This window comes from Hesperophylax consimilis, chromosome 16 (assembly GCF_061612785.1).
Source record: "Hesperophylax consimilis isolate HC1 chromosome 16, BYU_Hcon_1.0, whole genome shotgun sequence".
NCBI classification, from domain to species: Eukaryota; Metazoa; Arthropoda; class Insecta; order Trichoptera; family Limnephilidae; genus Hesperophylax; species Hesperophylax consimilis.
Window position 1 is genome coordinate 17244065 of NC_142851.1, and position 23585 is coordinate 17267649.

Below are 23585 nucleotides of genomic sequence, written 5' to 3' on the forward strand. Positions count from 1 at the left end.
TATCAATTAGTTTAGCGGCTACGCTAGGTTTGTGTAACATGGTATATATATATATATCTCAAAAACCATGATACACAAACCTAGCGTAGCCGCTAAACTAATTGAAAACTGGGATGTTTTTCTTGCCTTGACGTGAGCAGGCGGTATAAAAGGGACACTTTCTTTTGAATCACAAACCATGTTACACAAACCTAGCGTAGCCGCTAAACTAATTGAAACTGGTATGTTCTTCTTGCCTTGACGCGAGCAGGCGGTATAAAGGGGGCATTTTCTTTTTCATCATAAACCATGTTACACAAACTTAGCGTAGCCGCTCAACATCGCAGAAATAGTTAACTTAAATAAAATTTGAACGTAAAAAAATAAAATCCAGCTAATAAATTTCAATCACAACGCACACAATGCATGTATATTAGGTAAATACTAATTTGACGGAATTTTTTAACATTAAAAAAAACGCCCGCGCGATTATGTCTTAGCCACTTCTAGTCGTTTGTTTCGCCCTATAGTAACAGAAATACCAACAAAACAAATGACATTTGACAATTAAGTTTGAAAATGGACAGTCTCGTTTCACAAAACGAAAGCTAATTTTAATTTTACGTAATTGAAATTTTTATTGCAATATTTTCCACCGCCCCGAATGCAAAAAGTTGTGTCGTACAGTAATTAAGGTGAATCTAAAGGTTTTATCTAAAAAATATTCATAATAAGTGAGGCCAGCGCGATCGAAATTTTACCGGTAAATGTTCTCCAGTGAGGTGTTACAATAAAATATTTTAAATCAAACAGTACACATCATTCTTACTTTACACTTCCACATTTTATATTACTGATTGAACTGACATCATAATTGACCGTAAAATAAATTTCCAAAAAGATCTTCAATTATTTATTTTAAATTCACTCTGTGGCATCATTTTGATTAAATAAAAATAATGAACTTTCTAACTACCATTTTAATAAGAATTATCAAAACAATAATAATACGGTAGTTTTTATTAAAATAGTGGTTTACGAAGTTAATTATTTTCATTTAAATAAATAAGAGTTCATTCGTCGCCGCTGGTTCATCTGATTTCATTTTACGATGCAAAATCTGAAAAGTGGGTATAAATTTTTCGTTGCCGATAGGCACTTCCAGCACCCGAAGAGTTAATAAAAACGGATTTATCCATTTGGTCAAGTTTCAAAATCAACATAAGCAACAATCAAAACCATTCCTCGACGAAAGTCTTCAATAAAAAAGGAGTTTTTTGTATTTTCTTTATTCTCAACGAATGTAATATATTACTTAAATGCTTTCACAAAAGCACGCCTCCAATCAATAAAAAGGATAAGAAGTATTATAACTTAAGTAGAGTACTTGAATTATGTACCAGAATATATTACGACCAAAAAAAACCACAAAAATATTATTTATTGAACAATCACAGTAGAATGTTGATTACCTAAACAGCAAACTGAAAAGAAACTAAAGAAATTAATATAAGTTCTGAGGTTTCCTTTAAAAACTTCCAATTCAATCTTGAGATGACAAAAGTCAACCTCCCCCAAATAGTTAGTAAACATTCTACTACATATTATTATATCCTGGATTCTGCACTTTGTCAATATAATTTAGATTGTTGGTAGTAACATTGGTGTTGAATGTAAAATTTATAAACAATAACTAATTTCTATTTACAATATAAACGTACAGTAAACAGTATAAAAAAATAGTTTTATTGCATCTTTTTAGAATTATTTACACAATAGTACGACATAACTGTACAAAACCGATAAAAGGAAAAACTCTTCAGATTATATATCCTTCTTGCGTTAAATAAACATACATTCTTGAGACTCTAGGAAACATACTGATACATTTTGGTTTAAATAAGAAATAACAGTATTGAATAAGACCATTTCAGATTCACAGTTTTATCACGTCATGAAATCTGGAGTGTCAGAAATTATTATTCTCCATAACACAAAATAACTGGACATTTGCAAAAGATTTCCGTTTTTAATTCTGTTTCAAAGTCACGATAAATAATGATTAATTTCACCTACTCCACAACACTTTCTCTATAATTCAAATAAGCTAGTGACTTCCTTTGGCAGAGGCCACACGGAGAGGGATTTATCCTTACATCCAGCGATGATCTGAAATCACAATAATACAATTGATTACACCTGATTCGTGAGCTTTCTCCCTTTACCCAACTTAACTAAATTACAATGCCAATCTACATGTGTTGCTTTCGTTCACTTTATAATTTAACATTCTTTAATATTATGTGTTTTGGAGTTTTTGGAAACTAAAGATTTGTAGTCACAAATAACTGTATGAAACACCTTGAACATAAAAGTAATATTAATTTATGCCAAATAATGTCAGGGATCACTGGTTAAAGTAAGTTAAGTACATTCCTTAGCACCCTGTATATAACATTCTTTTGATATTTAGCGAAAAATATTACGGACGGCTTGTTTCACAGAATAACAATTCATCAAATTTCAAGTTCATTTTCAAGTTCTGTTAAGGTTCTATTCAAGTTCTGTTATAATTTTTCAAATTCTGTGAAACAATCCGTACTTAGGGTATACAGTAGAACCCCGTTAATTCAAAATCCACATGACATCCACAAATCAAATTTCGAATTAACAAATTCCCTTGTAATTCAAAAAAAAAAAAAATCGAGTTCCTCGTCCTCCCCTTCAGATTAAGGTAGGAGTTGTTTGGAGTAAATTCATAATAATATGACTTATTCCTCTGTAAATCGAATTTCCGCAGATAATGATAACGCTGCGGTCGGCCCTTGCAAGTTCATTTATTCAAAGTAAATTCATAAAAATACAACATTTTTCCGCAGAAATATCGCAGCCGATTTCCATCGCAGCCGGCGCTTTCAATTCAGATCTTCTAAGTTAATTCGTAAAAATACAATAAATTTTTCAAAAATTGAAATTTCGCAATCGATTACATTCAGTCCTTCAAACTCAGATATCCGATATTATAAATTTAAAAAAATACGTCTTTCCAGCGTAACTTGATTAAGAATTACAAGTTAATAATATGAATTAGGACGATGTACAAACATGCAGAATACATTTTACAGATTTTTACCACCACATCTGGCTATCAGATTCATATTTTACGAAATCATATAATTTATTTTCGCAAAAATCGATTATTTCGTATTACACAAAAAAATTTTGATGCACGGACAAAAATAAATTTCGTATTACGAATTTCGAATTGAAAAAAACATTTTGTATGAATTTTTTTTGGTGATAAGTTAATTTATAATTTTTTTATGATAAATTGATGTTTATAAGATAAGGTTTTTTACGCAAAACACGAAGGATAACAAATTATTATTTGGCGGGTTTGCAATAAGCCGACGTAGCTAAGTAGTTTAGAGCAGCTGACCGGAAATCAAAAGGCTGCGGATTCAATCCCCGCCGGCGGCATTTATTTTTACTTGAGAGATATTGTTAAAATTTAATTAAATAATTTTATTTCAATTTATATCAAATACTTAGTGATAATGTATCAAAAACCAATAGAAATTTTAAGAGCCAACTCCACGACTCATGACATTTATTCAAAATTGAAGGAAATAATTTTAAAAAGAAAAAATTATACATACCTACAAAAGAATAATAAATAATGTTATTACAGAATAGTTTTTACTACACAACAGGAATTTATTTTTTCTCTCAGTAGATCAGAAATGTAATTCTTATTTAACAAATCCTGACATACTAAAGCTCATGTTGGAAATGACATGGCGAGCTAAAAATAGTTGCGTTGAGCTTGAGTTTCAGACAGAAAAAATCATTAAAATTTCATGAGAAAACTTCAACATTTGAGAGTTTATCCTGCTTCGATGAATAGATGTCTGATTCATGTCTGTGATAGACCACGCTATACTCTCATGGCTCGGCCTATTTCAGCGTATTGTTCGCTCACGCTTGGCCTATTTCAGCATATACGAGAGTATAGCGTAAGTGTGTCAGCCCCATTATGGTAAACATTTTTCCTTCTCACCTTATTATTGACTATGGCCATCGCTAGAAGCATCTTCCCCGGGCCGGGTATGGAGGCGATGGGGTTGTTACAATCGCTTTTCTTAAATACGTAAATCACCCCGTCATAGCAGCCAGTGAACAGCAGACCCCGGTACATCTGCAGGCACACGGCTCCTTTGCCACCCTTGTGGGTTCCAACTATATCTCCACTCTGAAAGAAAAGGCTCACTTTTTAGCTCGAAAAAGAGGTAAATAAATGAATTTTCGATGCAAGTAGACACATCAAGTCGATATGAAACAAACTAATTTCGGTTGTCTGTTGTGCGTTATGCATCCTCGTGAAATCTGTTCAATGAACTCAAATTTGTTTGGAATTTAAGTGTCAATTTCAAAATTGGAACTGATTGTGTGAAGAATTTAGACAAATGATTAGTTATTAACAATAACTTAGTAAAAACCACTTTGATTTTTTATACTACAACCGTAGCTTCTTCAGGGCAGTATTTTTACAAATATATTAGGCTCTCACATAGAGTTGGAAAAAATGGTCTGAACTCGAGTGGAGGAGGTACTAGAAATAAGAGGATTGGGAAGAGAGTGCTCTTTGTCAAAAGGGAATAACCTAAGTATCGGACTTTATTTAGGTTGATTTGGTTGCTGTTTTTTTATAAAAAATTGTAACTCAATACTTATATGTATAGTAAAAGTAAGTTATTAATAGTAATTATTGTGTCTTAACCATTTCTTTTTCATATAAAATATTTATAATATTATACAAAAAAAAAAAATTCCATTGAAGAACAGAATTTTCTTCCACACAGCAGTTGCCCCCACAAGTCAAGTTACACCCTGTGATTTTTCACAAGGTAATTTTTTTTCATGAAAATGTATCCTACGAAAATAAGAAATTTGTGAATTCAGTACGCGTGACGACATACATACCTCAGTTTTGTCGGTTATTCCCATTCATTGGGAATCATTCCCAATTTTAATTTTTTTTATATAATCATTACTTATTTTCGTAGGATACATTTTCATGAAAAACAATTATGATTGATAACGAGCTTAATTCATTCCAGAATCTTACTTGTTATGCGAAACACTCGTTAACAGACACAATTTTTCCCATATAAATCAATGTAAAATACTATAATGCGTTCCATACCAATAAATAATACTTTTTTTTTTCGCTATTCATATATACTTATAAATTGTTAAGGAGCATAAAAATCTGGAATGCGATTTCGATTTGCAAAAAATAAATCAAAATAACTAGTTTATTGTTTGGGAATTTATGACAAATAATTAATTATTTTTTACTAGAAAGCTGTCTAGAAACATATGTTTCTGCCAACGCTTCAAAATTTTATGAAAATTTTTCACAGCATTATCATTGAATAAATTTGAAGATCGCATAGCCACCTCCTTATTGAGGTGATGCTTCTCAATGTACGATGCAACAGTTATCCATGCTTTCAGCGTTTCTCTTATTGCGCCAGAAGACTGTTGCTCTGCTACTCCTCCTCATCCACTAACAAACTCTCTTACATAACTTCTTGCTGTGAAATAAAATGCAACTCCATAAGCTCGTCAGTGGTCAGCTCTTGACTGTGCTCTTCCACAAGCTCATTAATATAGTTTTTATCCACCTCCAGTCCCATGGTATTGGCCAAAAACACAATCTCGTGAACTGTAAACTCCACGGGTACTGTTTCAAACACCTCGAAATCTCATTCGACAACGCTCTTTGGCCAAAGCTTCTTCCAAGCAGAAGTGAGAGTCCTCTTGGTAATCCCTTCCCACGCCTTGTTAATAATCTTGAGACAAGTAAGTCCCTTCAGTCACCTCAAAACAACGCTCGACGAGTGTTTTAGTGGAGTTTCTTAAAGTTAGAAATAATCTGCTTGTCCATAGGCTGGAGTAACAGAGTGATGTTGCATCTATCTTCTTAATTTTATCCTTGTTCTTGCAATACGATAGTGCAATCATTGATGTAGACCGATTGAATGTGCTCGCTAGATCAGCCACCGTCACACCTCGTTCTCGCTTTTCAATGATTTAACGTTTTATTTCTACAGTTACATTTATTCTCTTTGGCTGTCTTCTTTAGGTCTTTTCTTCAGGGACATTTTTGCATGGGTTATTAAACTTAGCACAGCAAAATCACAAATAATGTCTGAACACAAGTTTGGTAAAATGTGTGGAACGAGTGCTAACCAGAGACTAACGCACTGGCGCGGAAGTCTTGGCTCACAAGTGAGTGACGTGAAGACGTGACTTGCCCTTTCTGCGTCACTCGTTATGCTAAATGTCGCTGGTTAAGGGAGCATTTCTTTCATCATCTGTTTTTCTCATTATGCAAATTACTCGTTATAGGAGGTGCCCGTTATGAGACGTTCCACTGTATATTTAGTTAATTTTTTATCAATTTATATCTTTATTTTTTTAATTGCGTAGTTTTTCTTTATGTGCTTCACTTCACATTATGTGTGTATGGGTAAGCTAATATAAAGCAAATATACATGCATATATGCAATAATCTATAACTTTATCAGTTTGGTATAATGTTATTGTTATTATGATATAGAATTATTTTAAGTAGTATGTATGTATTAATATTCTGTTTAATTAATTTTTTCCATTGGTATGTATATAAAAGGACAAAAGGCGTTTAAATAAATAAATATTGTGAAATGTATTCTTTCTTATTAGAAGAAATAAATTGAAAACATAATAATATAAATAAACTTTTGAAAACAAACACATCATAAAAGTATCCATTAAACCTTGAATTAGTGGAACACATACTACAAATAAATAATGTCGACTGATGTTTACCGCGCACTACAACACACATTGTCAAATTCACAACATACAAATATAATATGTATTTATGTATTAGGCTGGAAATATATAGCTGAATGAAGAGCTGCAGTGGAACACTCACGGTCAGCGGTGCGCGGGTTGCTATGCACTGCATACCTTGCATACCATCGGCCTACCAATGTGCTCACTACCTCCTTGTTGAGACTTTTCTAGTAATTTATAAATAGATCGATATGCTTAGTTAAAATGTTGACTTGAAGTGTGTGAGGCAGTCTTTGACGAATACATTGATAAAAGCGACTAAATTAATTGAAGATGACTGTATTTGGACGATGTCGGCGCGGCACTTCAGCATCATCACATAACTGACGGTCAGCGAGCAACAACACTTAACCGTCATACGCGTCGAATTTCCAGCCTAACAAAGCATTTGGAAGAAATTTTTTTTTAGTTTAAATTATATTAGAAATTGCACAATGTAATGTCGAACACGACTCGACAAAGGAATTGGCGGAAGAAATACGGTGTTGACAAACAATCGGCACAGGAGTGCAAAGGGTTAATTGTTTCAGCAATAATTATTCACGAGTGTGGTTGACTAGTGGAATTTAGTGGGCACAAATCATGTCTCATCATCATCATGGCACTACATGTGCGGGCGGGATTTGGCCTCTTCCACGAATATTCTCCACTGAAATGTGTTCTTTGTTAAAAACTACAAGAAAAATTAACCACTTATTATACTTACTGCAAAATCGAAAACTTGCACTTCCGCACCACTTGTGCCACAGTAGACCTTTCCCAAATCAAAGAGGAGGCTGTACACTGTGTTGTTGGGTCCGTGGAAACTCCGCAACAACAGTCCAGTGGCAGCATCCTTCACCGTCACTTCCTGAGACCGTGACGCTATCAGCAGCACCTTCCTGGGACCCTCCTTGATGGCGTGTAAGGCCAGAATCGAGTTATCGGAGAACTTTAGGGTTCTCTCAGAAAACACGGTACCTTTCTGAAAGTATTTCAACCAATAATAATAATAACATTGCATTTCTATAGCGCAGTTTTGTGATATTTCATTAAAAACGAGCATCATTCAAGCAGTATCGCACTAATCCGGCTCAATATAAAACATTTGATGGTGGCGGATTACCGTAAAGCAATTAGAAAATAATTCATTACTATTTTTTAAGTTAGTCAACTTTTACAAGTACATAATGTTAAAAAAAAAAATGTTTTTTACATATTTACCAAAATAATCTCTTATCAACAACTATTGTACTCTCATATTCAAATCGGGTTCAAACCTCTGACCCTGACTCAGATAGTGCCAGATTAGTGAGATTCTCTACTAAAATATTAAATATTCATTCAAAGTCTGTAAAGTTTAATGAACTTTATCCACAATGAAAATGAATGAATGCGTAGCTCCAGCACAAAGCTTTACAACTCAAGGATGCATTATATAACATTATTTCTTGAAGATTTTTCATACCTCAATGTCAAATTGAACCACAAAGCCAGCTTGCGTGCCTATGTATAGGGTCTTCCATTCAAGGAACATGCTTTGAATTCCACCCCCGACATCAATATCCTTCTGGACCTTCTGTCCAGTCTAGAACAATAATATACAACACGATATATTCAATATAACTAAAAGTGTTTGTTTGTTCAAATCTTAAATCTCCGAAAGTTCTTCATCGATTGCTTTGAAATGTTAACACAACGTTGCATTTGAATACGTGTCTGTTTTTTTTATACCTATATTATATAGATATCACCTGTGAAAGGTACAAACATGTTTTTTTGAAAAATAGTGTCATCTGTTGGATGTAAAAGCCACACACGTTATTGTTTCTCCATCTACAGACTGAGCCACAGCAACACGTGGCGGGGTACAGCTAGTTATAAATAACTTTACATCTGATAGAGTTTACAGACTGTTGGATATTAAGGACTGCCATGAGTGACAAAGTCATCAAATGGCCAATCAGCGCCTTTCAATTTTTTGACAGTTGAAAGGTCCCCGTTAAACGCAGATTTTAAGTGCGTTTCAGCTTTATATCAAAAGGTAATAAGCTGAGAAGCTTAACAACATGATAATTACCCTCTTCTAGCCTCAAGATGGCTGAACTCAAAAACATGCAGTCAGTAACTCCTATTTTTAAATACATAATAATGTATACAGCAAAATCAGCATAAATTTACACTCAGATAAAAGTTTTGTTTTTTCAGTCCCTTGAAACAGCTCACATGATCTAATAGAAATTGTATCTCCCTTCTGTCATGGTTACAAATATGATCTAAACATTATTATTTTTTATATTTGTTGAAAATAATGTGACCTTACTGGGGGGCCCCGTTCTAAGGTCACATTGTACATGGTCATTTCTGTGAATTATAAATTGTAAATTTGTTCAAGTTTTTTTAATACATTAATTTTTGTAAACATTCAAAATATACAAGAGGTAAGTTATAAAGCGAAATAATAGAAGAAAAACATAACATTTTATAGGAAAAATGTATAGTGGTAAAACATACAGAAGAAAGACATAACATAAGAGAAAACACCTTGCTTTATATTCAAATTTCAAAAGTTAACCACAGAAGAATTAAAGTGTACATCTCTATGGAACCAAAGGTTCCGACCGCAATTTGAGAAAAATTTCTGAAACTTTATGAATTTTTTATTAATTATTTTTATATGAAAAACAGTTAGTTGGCAATAATGTTTATAATACATTTGTCTAGCGAAATATGCATTTTTTTTAATCATTGTTTAGATGAAAAAACGGAAGGTGGACAATTTTTAAAACTTTTTATGTTTGATGTCAAAATTTTTATACATCAAATATTCTATATTTATTTCTAATAATACAATTTGAAAGTGTGTTTCATCACCTTTCAAAAACAGTGTTTTAGTTTTTGGATACATTCATAAATATCCCATTTATTTGGTTTTTATTGAGAAATGGGGATACACACAATGTCTGACTTTCTGAGAGCATCTTGAAGAAATATAAATGTCGATATGCCAGAGGCCTGAGGGGTTAATAAATGATCATACCTTAAAATTAAAACAGCGTAAAGTAGAATCCAGGGATCCAGTGTAGACAAGTGATGAGGATCTTCCTGGCTTTATGGTCAGACATGTGACGGCCCCCTCGGATACGGCCATGGTCTTTAGCACGGTTCCTTTTAGTCCACAGTAATAGTAAACATTGCCATCCAGTGACGCTGCCAGGAAGTTGTCTCCAACACACTAAAAGGGAATATGAACAACTTATTAATATTTGCACTTCTTAAAGACATGGTTTGGATGTAAGTTCAATAAATAAATAAATAAACAGTATTTACGTATTTGTAAAAAGCATTAACTTTGTGGCTTGTCGTAATTGTTTTTTATTGTAAACAGTATTTAAATATTAATCGGAATTCATTAATTGGGTTGGAGCTGCAATAATTAAAAATGGTTCAATCAAATAAAATATAAATAATGAGCATGCAATAATACTGTCAATATAATTTATTTTCATACCTTTAGCGCGATAATAGCGTCAGTATGACTTGTACAATTTATCGGCAGAAAAGCATTTCCCTCACTTTGCGTTGAATTACTTTTTTCTTGAGAAGGGTTATCAGGTTCTGTATTAGTACTAAAGCCATCCATTAAATTTTTGTCTGAAAAAATTTCACGATCCTCGAGAAGAGATACATCTTCAAAGAGCTTCGAGTCCCACTGGTCTATAATGCTGAAAGAGTCGTTCACTTGGATGTTCCCAATTATACTGGGTCCATCAGGGTCGCAGAAGTCATCAAACTGAACCGCATCCAACTGCTCTAACGATATACAATCATCGTCATTACCATACCCTTTGGTTACAAACAATGTCTCATCGTTCATTATGGTTGGATCATAGTTTTCCTCAAAATCTTTTAGAGGGGCACAAACACTGTCAGAATTTGTTGTTACTTTTAATTCGTGAACTGGTGTGACAATTTTATTTGCATCCAAACGCTCTAAATATACTCGACAGTCTACCAAGTCGTACTTAGGGATTTCTTCCGTATTTGCGGAATTGCATTCAGGACCTTCGGCATTCGGGACCTTCTCGATTGCTTCCAGGTCTGTAGGTTCAGTGCAATCACTTTTATTTGATGTTCCCGGTGAAGATTTCAACTCCTTTTGGGGACTGATTTCAAAGTCACAATCTTCATCTGTATCGTTCAGTTGAGAAATTAAATTGAATAATGGGCTAGCCTTATTTTGAGACTGAGGGCTCGTACTGCAGGTTCTCTTTCTGCGGATTTTGATAGTGGGTAAAGCAGGAGGTAATTTTGTAATACTAGGTTTTACAACTACCTTATCACAGTCACTTTTGTCTAATTTGCTACTACTATTTCCACTTCTTAATGTTCTATCTTTTTTATGTACATCAGGTTTCTTTTTGCTCTTACTTACAGTACGGGATTCTGCACTACTACTTGGATCATTAAAATGGTCATCTTCACTCTTTACAACAATTTCTTCAAACACAACAAAATTACAATCCAGAGGGAGTGGGCAGCCAGCTGCGTCCACATACTTGGTATCGCTCTTAACTTCAAGACTGCCGAGCCCATTGCCTACCTCGGAAGCCACATTATTGCACAAATCTACATGGCCTTTTACTAAATCACTTTTGCAATTGTTTATATCTTTTCCGGGAATAATATTATTAGCACTACAGTTACTGTATTCCACTTCCGGCTTATCACTAATATTCTTCTTTACACTGTGTTTATTTCTATCGCTTCTCAGAGGAGTGGGTTTACTTTTAGATTTTAAAGCACTGTTGGAAACATTTTTATTTTTATGTTCGTGACTATTGTTTTTATGTTCGCTACTAATATTTTTGTGATCGTCACTAGAACTTTTGATTTCATTGCTACTATTTTTATGTTTGCCATGCGCTTCTTTGGTTTTGTGATGCTCACTTTGTGATGCAATCTTTTTTTGGTGATTTGATGGAGCTTCCGAAGATGGCTTATCTTTAGATGAACGTGCTTTGGGTATTCTGGTATTATGAATGGGAGAACTTTTAAGGTTGGGTTTATCTACAGGTTTACTGTGATTGTGATTTCTCCTCTGCAACTCCTTATCATATTTCTGGAAGCGTAGCTTTTCCAACTGTTTACCTTTTGCACTGCTAGAGCTAGAGCTGGAGGGCACTAAAGAATTATTGTCCGTTCCTCCAGACGGTACATCTAGCATGTTGTAAAGTTTAAGTTTCTCTTGCATTAATTGTTGAATGTCATTATCGATTTGTCTCATTTTTTCCAAAACTTCTTCTGGTTTACAATTCTGTTCTAGGGTTTTGAGTTTTTCGAAAGGTTTAATTTTAGATATTTTAGCAATCTCCTTATCGCTGGTCTCAGTTTTGACAACTGCAACAATTTCATCTGTTTGTGTTTCTCTGTGACACAAAAGATCTGTTTTGTTAATATCAGTATTAAAGGTAGGCGAGAGGCCGCCTATCTTGAGGGTTTGACAAGAGCGGTCTCTTGCACTGGGCTTGGCGCACTGTACCCCTTTAGACTTGGAACATATTAATGATTCGTACACTTGAGAAGACGCATCACTACTTTTGAGAATTGCAGGAATGTATTGGGAACTTTGAGACTTCAAAATTACACATGTAGTTTGGCTGCATGTCGAAATGAGTTCAGGGGTAAATTTAGTTAATTGTTCAGGCAGTTTTTCTTTAGAGGGTTTTGACAGGTTTACAAGTGGGGGTGGGGGGTTTTGTGATAGTTCAGGAGAGGGTGTAGAAAGTTTTTCTTTAGAGGATTTGGCTAGCTTTTCAGGGGGGGATTTAGAAAATAGTTCAGAGGAACTGTGTGACAACATATCATTGGATGTTTTAGGCACTTTTTCACAAGAGGTTTTTGTCAGTTTCGCAGGAGGAGGCTTTGGTGATTGTTCAGTGGAGAATTCTGATTTTTTTTCATCGGAGTATTTAACTATTTTTTGAGGGGGGGATACAGAAGATGGCAGTTTTTCAGGGGAAGGTTGAGAGAATAAAGGTGTAGACATGTTCTCGAGGGAAAAATTAGACATATCACAACTGCTATTTTCTGCAATTGATGGTTCTATTATTGGAACCTCTGGAAATATGTCTTTACGGACTGATATACTACATTCAGATATATCAGGTTTTTTGTTTGAATTTTGTGTAGAATGCGAATCGCTGATTTTTCTCTTGCCCAAATGACTTTCCAGTTTCACGGTGCTGACTGTAGCAACTGTAGCAACTGTAGCAACTGTAGCAACTGTTGCGACTGTTGTGTCTGTTGCGACTGTTGCAACTGGTGCAACTGTTGTGCCTGTTGCGACTGTTGCAACTGATGCAACTGTTGCGACTCTTGCAACTGTTGCAACCGGTGCAATAGGTTTAGGACACAAAGCTGGTATCTGAGGGCCAACACTTGAGCACTCAGTCTCACTCTTGATGGCACTTCCATAACTGGAGTTATAACAACTGTTTGTTGTTGTGCTGTTTAAGGCAGCAATATCCATTAAGCTGTTCTGTGTCAGAGGAGACTTTGAATGTGGAGGGAAGTGACTGCCATTGGGGAAAGATTCCTCTCTGGTAGTTTCTTGAGATGGCCCGTGCCCGTGTTGATACTGAATTGAAGGCTTGTTATCCGCTAGACTTGATGGTTGAGTGTCACTAGCTCTGTCCTCCACCTTCACATGCTGGGAGCTGTACTCATTTCTTGGCCGAGAATATCTATTCTCACTAACTTCGGGACTATCACACGGAAAGTATTGTGATGGAGAATTCGATTCATTTTTTCTTCTAGAATACTTCTTCATATTAGAACCAGAATAGCTTCTTTGGAAGTTATCACCTTCACATGCATCTTTTGTAAAATTTTCCTGAGGACTTTCAGTGAGTAATTCAGAATGTGGATTGGAACCAAAATTATTCTCACTTTTAGAAAAACAATCAACACGTTCGGTTTTATGTTCGGATAAATTTTGCTGAAACTGATAATCTTCATTGTATGCATCATCTGTAGAACGTGTCATTTGATTTGTTGTATTCAAATATCTTTTATTTGTGTTCCTATCATTTGAAAAAGTAGTATTTTCAAGTGAAAGATTTGAGGAATTATCATGGAAATAAGTCTTTCCAGAAGTATTATAACCAAAAGTGTTATTTTGCACACTTTGATTGTCATTTAAATAATTGGGGTAATCCAAAGTAGTTGAGTAGACATCTTCTGAAACTGAATCCTGCACAGCATTGGCAAGACTTGCGGACATTTCTTCATTCAAGTTCCCCATCAGATCTTCCTGCAGCACCTTGCTGAGCTCTGCAATGACTTGAGGATCCATGTTGGAGAGCTCCACTGAAGCGTCGATGTCCAGCATGGTCCCAAGATGGCCCATGAAGGTGTCCTGCACTATTTGCTTTCCCTGCAAGGAGTCTGCGTTGGTGGCCTGGAAACTGAGAGACTTCTCCGCTAAGCTCCGCAGTTTGTTGAAATCGGAACTTCTAGTTTCTTTTATCAAACTGTTGAGAGCAAAATCATATTTTGAGGACGACATTGGTTGATTTACTATTTTTCTCATAGTGGGATTATCCATTCTGAATAATTGCTTGAGAATTTTCCTACGCATTAATTCAGTCTTCTGATAAGTAGTGGCGGGGGAATGTTGCGCACTAGGCAATCTTGCTACTTTACAGGTATTGGTTTCCTTTTTGTCCATCTTCTTAGCGGATGCTGGCTTGTAAGGCAACTTTGTATGTTCTATTCTACGCTTTTCGGAAGCTTTCACAGTGACTCCATCATCGGGAGAGTCTGAAACAGGACTGCCCATATGATCTACGTTAGTTTCACTCACTTTACGTTCTCTTAACTTTTGCTTCACTGTGTTTATGGTTTCATTCAAATTGTCACACGGTAAACCAACTGATTGAGGTGGTTTAGGTTTTAGGTGGTGGTGAAGATCATCAATAGGGGTTTGGAGAAGGGAGTTAGTGGGCCCCCACCAGATGGGAGGCTTGGGAGGGGGCCCGAGTGGGCCGTGAGTGGGATGGGAGTTTCCAGGCGGGGTGTGGGAGCGCACATTGTGTTGTGAAAACTGCTGAGGAGATGGAAAAGAAGGATTCCACGCTGGACCTCTTGGTCGAAAGTTGCCTTCAGATCGAAAGTTGCTATCAGGTCGAAAGTTGCCATCAGGTCGAAAATTGCCATCTGGTCGAAAGTTGCCATCACTTCTCCAACGAGGAGTGGGTGTCCTGCAAAAGGTTATTTTCATGAAATTAACCCGTAACACAAGTAGGTACATAAAATAAACGATTTACAGTTTGAATTTAAAATGAAGATAAGAGGTGTCAAGAAAACAATATGAGTTTATTTGTTAACATTCTTCCAAATGAAGCATTAGTATGGCAAAATAATTCAATACAGTAGAATGTTAAGTGTATTGGGATATTCCCAATACAAAACATAATGATTGCATCAAATTTGATTTTCAGAAGCTGAGGTAGTACCAGGAATCAAGTAAGTTGGAACAGGGTAAATTAATATTTTTTTATTTCAATATTAGCATTAGCTACTGGAGGAATAATCGAATTCGGTACGCTATTATTAATTCAATAAAATAATAAGATATGGACAGTCAACCAAGAAAGAGTAGTTGAAATGTTCTCATTTACAGAGTTGTAATCTTGTCACCCTTGTGTAATTAAGCCATTCCAAAATATACAATTTAACAAACCTTGTGTTAAAACCGTGAAAATTTGGGCGACGATTTCCTCGAGAAAATCGCTGATTGTGATTAACCCAATTTTCGGGCCCCTTATCCCAATGATTTTCATATGTCCCACGACGCATTTTTGCTAATTGAGATGTGCTTAATTGCAGCTTGTAAGCAGTATTACTTGATTACATTATTATTATTATTTCCAACAATATTATCACCGCAAAAACAAAGAATCTGCGTTAAAAACGGACAAATATATGCAATAAATTGATATATTCTGCTCCACGAACGAAATATTTTGACAAAATGTTTTTTTTTCTATGATAACGTTGTCTATGATAGAAGTAATTAAAAATTGTTTAAGGAGAAATAGCAACCACCTGCAAGGCACGGAAATATTATCGCACATCATCAAAATTATTAATATGACGTCACAACGTTTCGGATCTGTATGCTGTAAACTTGCAAATCATACCTTAGCCCGTCATCCCACGGGTCGGTAAGCAATCGGCACAAACGGAATCTTGCAAAACCCTGCGCAGATAATTAAGTTCGCTATCGTAAGGCAAACGGTCCGCAGGGCAGTTCAGTGTGGAACTTTTCTGCGCAGGGTCTCGCATTCGATTTATAACGATTGCTTACTGACCAGAGGAACGACGGGCTTGATAATCGATAAATCAAAGTTTCATTCCCATCTCCTACCTTCTAAAAATGTTTAAACTTTTTTTTGTTATTATTGGATAATTTTTTTATAAAAATACTTTTACTGGACAGACTAACCACAAGTTTTTGTAAAAAAATTAAATTGGTTAAAAAAATGATGACTTTAAACAAACTATTATTGAATCACAAAATGAAAATATAATAATAATAACTCGGATATTTTAGAATAAATTATAAACCCATACTAACCAGTCCATTAATTGTCTCGCCCAGTACGATGCAAATGGCAAAACTCAATATAAAAAAACAAAAACAAATCTTACGTAAATTACCCCTCTAATTGCAACCATTTTTTCATTGCAAAAAATTTTTTCACAAAAATAATTTTCCAACAACCAATTTAAGCTCACGATGAAAGAGAACGGAACCTTATTGGCCCGGAGCTCTGTATGCCAGTTATACAAAATACCTAAGTCCGTCATCCCATTGATCAGTACAGGAAATAGTGGGAACAGACGTAGCGATTTTAGTTGATCAACTAATCGACAAGTGTGAACACCCTTTCAACAAAGTTGATTACACTGGTCGACATTTATTTTTTTAAGTGCAGTCCCTTAAGCATAGCTAATTTTTGTATATATATTTAGTATCCATAAACACGAAATGAATCAAAAAAATTTTTTGATAGGTCAGGTTTTTTTATTATTTAACAAAGTTTTTTTACATTATTCTTCCATAGTATGACGGGTACTTACTTAACAAAATTTCAAAACTAATTCTATTTATTTTTTTTTGCTCCTGATTTGCGCTTTTGGGTATCTTGAGAGTCTCTCTGCAGGGTCCAGCAATAGTCTGCTAGCATAGATGGACTCCACATTCCTTGGTATCGCTTTTCCATAGCCACAATGTCCTGGTGAAATCGTTCGCCGTGCTCGTCACTGACATCTCCCTTATTTTCGGGGAAAAAATTTAAATGAGAGTGAAGGAAGTATATTTTTAGTGACATGTTACATCCCATATTTTATAGGCCATGAGCATTTCAAACACAATGCTGATATGGTCTTCACTTTTATGAGTTCCAAGAAAGTTCTCGACAACATTCTTGAAGGCTGACCAAGCGGCTAGCTCGACTGGTCTCAACACTGTTATAAAATTCGGATCAGTCAAGATCTCCCTTATTTGTGGTCCCACGAATATTCCTTCTTTAATTTTTGCCTCGCTGAACTTAGGAAACTTTTGCTTTGAGTAAATCATGCCATTTCCATCCTTAGATAAGCCTTTTACAAATTTTTTCATCAAACCCAATTTGACGTGTAAGGGTGTAAGTAAGACATCTTTAGATTTTACTAAGGGAGCATGTTGAAAATTCTTCGTGCCAGGTTTAAGGTGCTTTCTAGTAGGCCAGTCCTTCTTGGCATAATGGTTTTTCCTGTCTCTGCTGTCCCACTTACACAGAAAACAACAATATTTTGTGTATCCCGCTTGCAGTCCTAGTAGGAGCCCTATTATTTTTAGATCACCACATATTTTCCATTCGTATTTTACATATTTATTTTTTTTGTTAACAGCAGCTTGTTGTCATAGTTCTCTTTCATATTTGCAGCATGACCAAGTGGAATGGATGGTCAAAAAATCTAAAAATCAATGATAACTCACGAATAAATATGAATGAATACACATTTTAGTAAAACTTAAAACCCATAAAAACCTGACGTGATAGAAAAAAAACTAATCACATATCTGAAATCAGCGTGAAATTTCCTGTCAGATTTGGGTACTTTCGTTAAAGGGACAAAAAATGTGTTGACCAGTGTTATTAGTCGCTTGACCAAAAACTTGGATCAACTTTGTTGATAGGGTGTTCACATTTGTCGATTAGCTTCAAGTGTAATTCAAAAGAGAGTTGATTAACTAAAATCGCCAAAAGTTCTTAAATGGCTGCGCTGCAAACCGTAGAAAACTTTAATTTTCTGCGTAGGGTCTCCTCGGTCTCTCAGCACTCGGTTTTTCTCAGCATCTTGGTTAGAATTGCATCACAAATTTGAAAATAAAACACCTTTTTTCATACAAGACGGCTGCCAGGCAATTTCGTCCTAGATTTGACTTCAATGCCATTCATACAAAATCGTATTAATGCTCTATTCAGAACTTTCTAGGTTCAAGCCCAAGACACATTACTCTATACGCAGCAACCCTTATTTAGCCGTGGCCTATGCAGATGAGGTGTCACATTACGCTATAATCTCAGGAGGGGGGTTCGGATCAATTGTAGAACTTCAGCGGAAAATCATTTCTTTGAATGGGATCTGTCACCTTGATAGATGACAGTCGCGTGATCATGGCCGTCCATAAATTGATCTGACCCACAGACATAGGAATTAATAGACGAGAAGATAATGGCGAGGGGTAAAATCAACTGTTGAAGAACGAAGGGGGTTAAGCTGACTGTGATTCGTCAATAAATCAATCTGACAGTAAATAGGCATCTCGCATTATAATATCACCATTTAGTTCTTAAAAGTAAAATCTGCTTTGAATGAATAGACATTTTTACATGGGAGCGCAAATTACTCGCCACGTTATGAACTAATTTGCGAAGTCCAAATTCGGCAAAGTAAATTTCTTCTGTTTGCAGAGTCGTAGTTAGTTTCAGAGTATTTAGTTAAGACACTTTTACAAATGTTTCATAATTTACTTACCCCAGTAAACAACGATGAGCACACTTGAGAATCGCTACATTGTGATGTGATAGTATATGTTTCTAAAACTGATCCATATAATACGGTGTGAATAAGCTTAAAATAAAGTAAAATAATGCTTACTTATGGAATGTAATACGACAATTGGGTTTATTCTCTTTTTCACATCTATTTTTACAAGTTTTCATATCACAAGTCAACATTTTGCCGTGTTATTTCGTAAAATGAACCGATGATGCCTCGACCATAGTTCGCACAAGAATGATGACGTCACGTTTTCAAATTTCATTTGAGGCCATACGCGAGCCCAGCCGGCTCAATGGAACCGGTATGGGGAGTGGGGATAATACGCTTTTAATCACTTAGGGCAGGTCTACTAATATTCATATGTCTATGATCTGACCCATAAATAAACCGCTCACATCTGACCTGATCTGACCCCTCTTGGGGGTGGCATCATTTTCAAATATCGCCTGGCTAGCAGATCACGGCGTATCACCGTCTCCACGCCCACACATATAACACATCATCTATTCTATATATATAGATATGACGGGTCTGAAGGGGTTGTATGGCGAGCGATATGGGGTTATATACAACGCTTTGATGTGTACAGCGTAAAAAAAATATTCTTTTCGAATTATTATTAAAATTATTTTTTTTCCCTTCGCAAAAATTATCTCTTCTTTAATCTACTAATATCCATATCTATTTATTTAAGTTTTTAGATTCTCACGGCCAAAAGCATTTTTGTTGTTTGTTTTTGGGGTGTTATGCCGTGTTCACATCTTCAGATCTACCGGATCTGCCCTGATGATGGACACTGCAACGCTGTCCGAAACGTCGGCTAAAGAAGGAGTTAGCGCAACACGGCATAACACCCCAAAAACAAACAACAAAAATATCTATTTATTATCTATGCTCTTCTGTATTCTGTAACTTCTATGGTAGAAATGTCAGGACTACTAAATTCACCTCCCATAACCTGCAAAACTTAAATCAATATCGTGAACTTAATTGATGATTATAAAGAGGTTCGTTATTATTTACCCTTGGATATTGATTTAACAGCTTGTGGCTTTTTGCTAAGCCTTTAAACAGTAAATAACTTTTTAACAAATATGTATACAATATTTTAATAAGATATTTTTAACTTTTAGGGATGACTTCTCAATATAGAAACTTTTTGAAATTATTAGAAAAGTGGCCTCTAGATCCGTCGAAAAAGGGCAGGTTAGTAAAATTTAATCTGTCAAAAACGCTAATACTTGGGTAGTTTCTTTTAATCCCAATAAATTAAATTTATTGAAAGGTAGGAATATTTTATTACTTTTATTATTTAATCAATACAGCTGAAATTAAAAAATTCTAAAATCCAATTCCATTGGACAAGGTGTACAAAAAAAGTCAGAAGAACATACACAACATGGTAAATATTTACTATTTAGACAAACTCTTAATATATACAATTATCAAAAATAATATTTCGTTTTAACAATAATTACTGTAAATATACAAAAAAAAGATGAACTTTTGGTAATTTTTGGATAGGGCCTGACACGCTTATTACGAATATTTTTTAGAAAAAAACTTTATATTCGCCTTAATTACTATAAAAGAAAACTTTTTGCATTTCGGGCGGCGGAAAATTATGAATTTAAATTTTCAATTGCGTTAACCAAAATTCACTTCGCGAATCGATGCGGCGGCAATCAGCTGCCATTAGGTACGTCACTGTTATGTTGGTATCCCTGATACATTGCGTAGATACGACTATGGCTAACTTCGTGGAATACAAATGGATTGGCGCGAAATTATGAAAACACAACAGAATTATAATGTTAACAAACTTTAATTTTTCTAAAATTGAGGGAAATACAGCCCTTTCTTTTGTATCACAAACCATGTTACACAAACCTAGCGTAGCCGGTAAACTACTTGAAAACTGGGATGATTTTCTTGCCTTGACGCGAGCAGGCGTTATTAAGGGGCACTTTCTTTTGTATCACAAACCATGTTACACAAACCTCGGTATCCCACGAAGATAGCAACGGTCGTATTTAGCTCTTGTTAATGCATCAGTGATACCAACATAACAGTGCGTTCCTAATGGCAGCGCGTTGTCGCCACATCGATTCGCGAAGTGAATTTTGGTTTTACGCAATTGAAAATCAAAATGCATAATTTTCCGCCGCCCGAAATGCAAAAAGTTTTCTTTTATAGTAATTAAGGCGAATATAAAGTTTTTCTCTAAAAATTATTCGTAATAAGCGTGTCAGGCCCTATCCAAAATTTACCGAACTTTTTATTTTGTTTAAAAAACGATAATTTGAAGTCCTTCACCCCTATAATATAAAAGCAATAACATAAACATAATCTAATTTTTTTAAATGTATTTTTTAAATTAAACTCAAACTAAGAACGTAAGTACCTATTTTAGGATCATTGGTTCATATGTTGGGTTATATAAGAGAAAAACCTTAAAACTTTTCATCAATAAAAATGGTCACCAAGTGAACAATCGATTTTAATTTGAACAAAATAACTTATTTTCCATTTCCGGAAACTGAAATACTTACTTCTCATTATTATCTGACTACCGCAAAGTTTTTTTTAAGTGTGTCTCTATTTTCTGTATATTATTTACCGAAAGTATTTTACAGTTAAGGGGATTTTGTATTGGCCCTCATAATGAACGGGGCTAGCACTTCTAGCTTGTTCAATAAATGCACAGTGGATAAAGAGAGATTGCAGCAATATTTTATTGCTTTCAATATGGCCACAAAAAAACTGTAAATTTGCACAGATATTAACTAATATTAATATTAACTCCAGAATTCTAACTTCCTTATGCACATGTTGTATGTTTCTGCAAATCTTATTTTTTTGTTTGCGAGTTTAAAGTTTGACACTTGCTTACGACGGATTCGTCCCACGTCCACGGCATTCACAGGATGTGAAAGGGAAAGGGGAGATCTGGATACTAATGACGCATCGTACAGCGCAGTTTTATTTATTATTATGAAACATCATATTATATTCTATTGAATGTATTGTTTATTACAGAGATCTGGGTGATCGTATAAGAGTGTGCATCAAGGCTGCCTTCAACACTGAGCAGGGATTTACTGGAGATTCAAAGGAGTGCCAACAAAAGTATGAGTCGTTGAACAGATTAATCAGCAATCATCACAGTAATCTGTTCAAACGTACCAAAACACATTCATCGACGGGCTTGACTGCCCAAGAGTGCAATTTGGTCCTTTCTTCGGACTTCTTGGAATATCTTCAGCAAGAAGAGAGAAGCATATTTGCAAATATATTGCCCAAAAAAGATTAGAAGAAAATGAATAAACTACAAATTCTCTCTAAAAATAAAAGTATATTTGGTTCAAAGCAGTTGTTGACCAACTTAGCGCAATATGCACGCAGAAACTCAACATTTGCAGAACCAAAAGTCCAGAACAAGAAACCTCATACTCCAGTTATGTTAAATCAAGTTTTAAAATTTCTTAAACCCCAACAAGAACAAACAATCATTGATATGACCTTCGGTGCCGGCGGACACTCCCAGGCCATTCTGGAGGAAGCTCCGGGCTGTAAAGTAATAGCTTTAGATAGAGACCCCATTGGATATGAATACGCACTTAAATTGCAGGAATTGTACCCCGACAGAGTTTTTCCTCTTTTGGGAAAGTTTTCAGAAGTGCCTTCTCTTCTGAAGACATTGAACATGGGCCAGAATTCTATTGACGGTGCTTTGTTTGATTTTGGATGCTCATCGATGCAGTTTAACACTCCGTCCCGAGGTTTTGCCGTAAGCACCAACGGGCCCCTGGACATGCGAATGGACTATCAGAGATTTCCTGATGCACCAACAGCTAAGGACATCCTTGCGAGGGCTAGCGAAGAGGATCTCATGAGAATTTTTAAAGTTTATGGTGGAGAAAAGAACTACAGACAAATTGCCGGTGCTATTGTACAATCTAGGTACTTGTTTAGAAAATTGGAAACAACCCAAGAATTGGGAGACCTCATCAATTCGGTTTGCGGGGAAGAAACTAGGGTGGATAAATTGAATCGGCCAACACATACCGCTACAAAAGTTTTTCAAGCTTTAAGAATATTTGTCAATAATGAACTCAACGAAATAAATTACGGAATGCTAATTGCGCAAAAGTATTTAAAGCTTGGCGGCCGCCTAGTAACTCTTTCTTTCCATTCTCTGGAAGACACTATTGTCAAAAGACATATTCTGGGTAACTTGGTGGAAAACGTCGCAAACCCTCTTCCGCTGAAATATGCAAATCATTCCCTGATTCACGAAAAAGAAGTAATCAGCTGTTTAATGGAAAGTAATTGGGAATCTTTGACTAGACATGTTGTTATTCCTTCGTTTGCAGAAATAGAAGAAAATCCAAGAAGTAGATCTGCCAAATTAAGAGCCGCGATAAAGATCAAATAGTTCACAATGTATATATAGTGTGTTGTGTACATAGATAGAATTCTACGTCAGGAATTATTCTTACAAATTAACTTGTTTGTCATTACTAGTAGTAGTACATAGTGGTACTGAAAAACTAAAGTCATGGTGTCAAAATAAGTACCATTAAAAGTAATTTATA

At 35.2% G+C, this 23585-nt stretch overlaps 3 protein-coding genes across 3 annotated transcripts; 2 read left to right on the forward strand and 1 right to left on the reverse strand.

Moving 5' to 3' along the window:
• Window positions 1–1307: 1307 nt before the first annotated feature.
• On the reverse strand, window positions 1308–15886 carry LOC149416811 (uncharacterized). The gene is made up of 7 exons (XM_089640977.1): window positions 15614–15886; window positions 10379–15131; window positions 9908–10102; window positions 8336–8455; window positions 7595–7852; window positions 4040–4231; window positions 1308–2148 (listed from the first exon to the last, which is right to left on the reverse strand). The coding sequence occupies exons 1-7, from the start codon at window positions 15727–15729 to the stop codon at window positions 2071–2073; spliced, it is 5712 nt and encodes a 1903-aa protein (XP_089497103.1). The 5' UTR covers window positions 15730–15886; the 3' UTR covers window positions 1308–2070.
• Window positions 15887–19899: 4013 nt separating this feature from the next.
• Window positions 19900–22300, forward strand: LOC149416812 (ubiquinol-cytochrome-c reductase complex assembly factor 2). Its single transcript, XM_089640983.1, has 3 exons — window positions 19900–19994; window positions 20121–20193; window positions 22027–22300. The coding sequence occupies exons 2-3, from the start codon at window positions 20123–20125 to the stop codon at window positions 22298–22300; spliced, it is 345 nt and encodes a 114-aa protein (XP_089497109.1). The 5' UTR covers window positions 19900–19994; window positions 20121–20122.
• Window positions 22301–22306: 6 nt separating this feature from the next.
• LOC149416813 (putative receptor-type tyrosine-protein phosphatase mosPTP-1) lies at window positions 22307–23568 on the forward strand. Its single transcript, XM_089640981.1, has one exon. It carries the CDS (start codon window positions 22307–22309, stop codon window positions 23423–23425), a length of 1119 nt encoding a protein of 372 aa, XP_089497107.1. The 3' UTR covers window positions 23426–23568.
• The last annotated feature ends 17 nt before the right edge of the window (window positions 23569–23585 follow it).

Excerpts from the sequence above, each read along its gene's own strand:
- LOC149416812 (XM_089640983.1), top strand. The coding sequence starts at position 20,123 with ATGACTTCTCAATATAGAAACTTTTTGAAATTATTAGAAAAGTGGCCT. Across the intron at positions 20,194-22,026 it reads GATCCGTCGAAAAAGGGCAG|AGATCTGGGTGATCGTATAA; the intron begins GTTAGTAAAATT and ends TGTTTATTACAG.
- LOC149416811 (XM_089640977.1), bottom strand. The coding sequence starts at position 15,729 with ATGCGTCGTGGGACATATGAAAATCATTGGGATAAGGGGCCCGAAAAT. Across the intron at positions 10,103-10,378 it reads ACGCTATTATCGCGCTAAAG|TGTGTTGGAGACAACTTCCT; the intron begins GTATGAAAATAA and ends ATTCCCTTTTAG. Across the intron at positions 7,853-8,335 it reads TGGTTCAATTTGACATTGAG|AAAGGTACCGTGTTTTCTGA; the intron begins GTATGAAAAATC and ends AAATACTTTCAG.
- LOC149416813 (XM_089640981.1), top strand. The coding sequence starts at position 22,307 with ATGAATAAACTACAAATTCTCTCTAAAAATAAAAGTATATTTGGTTCA.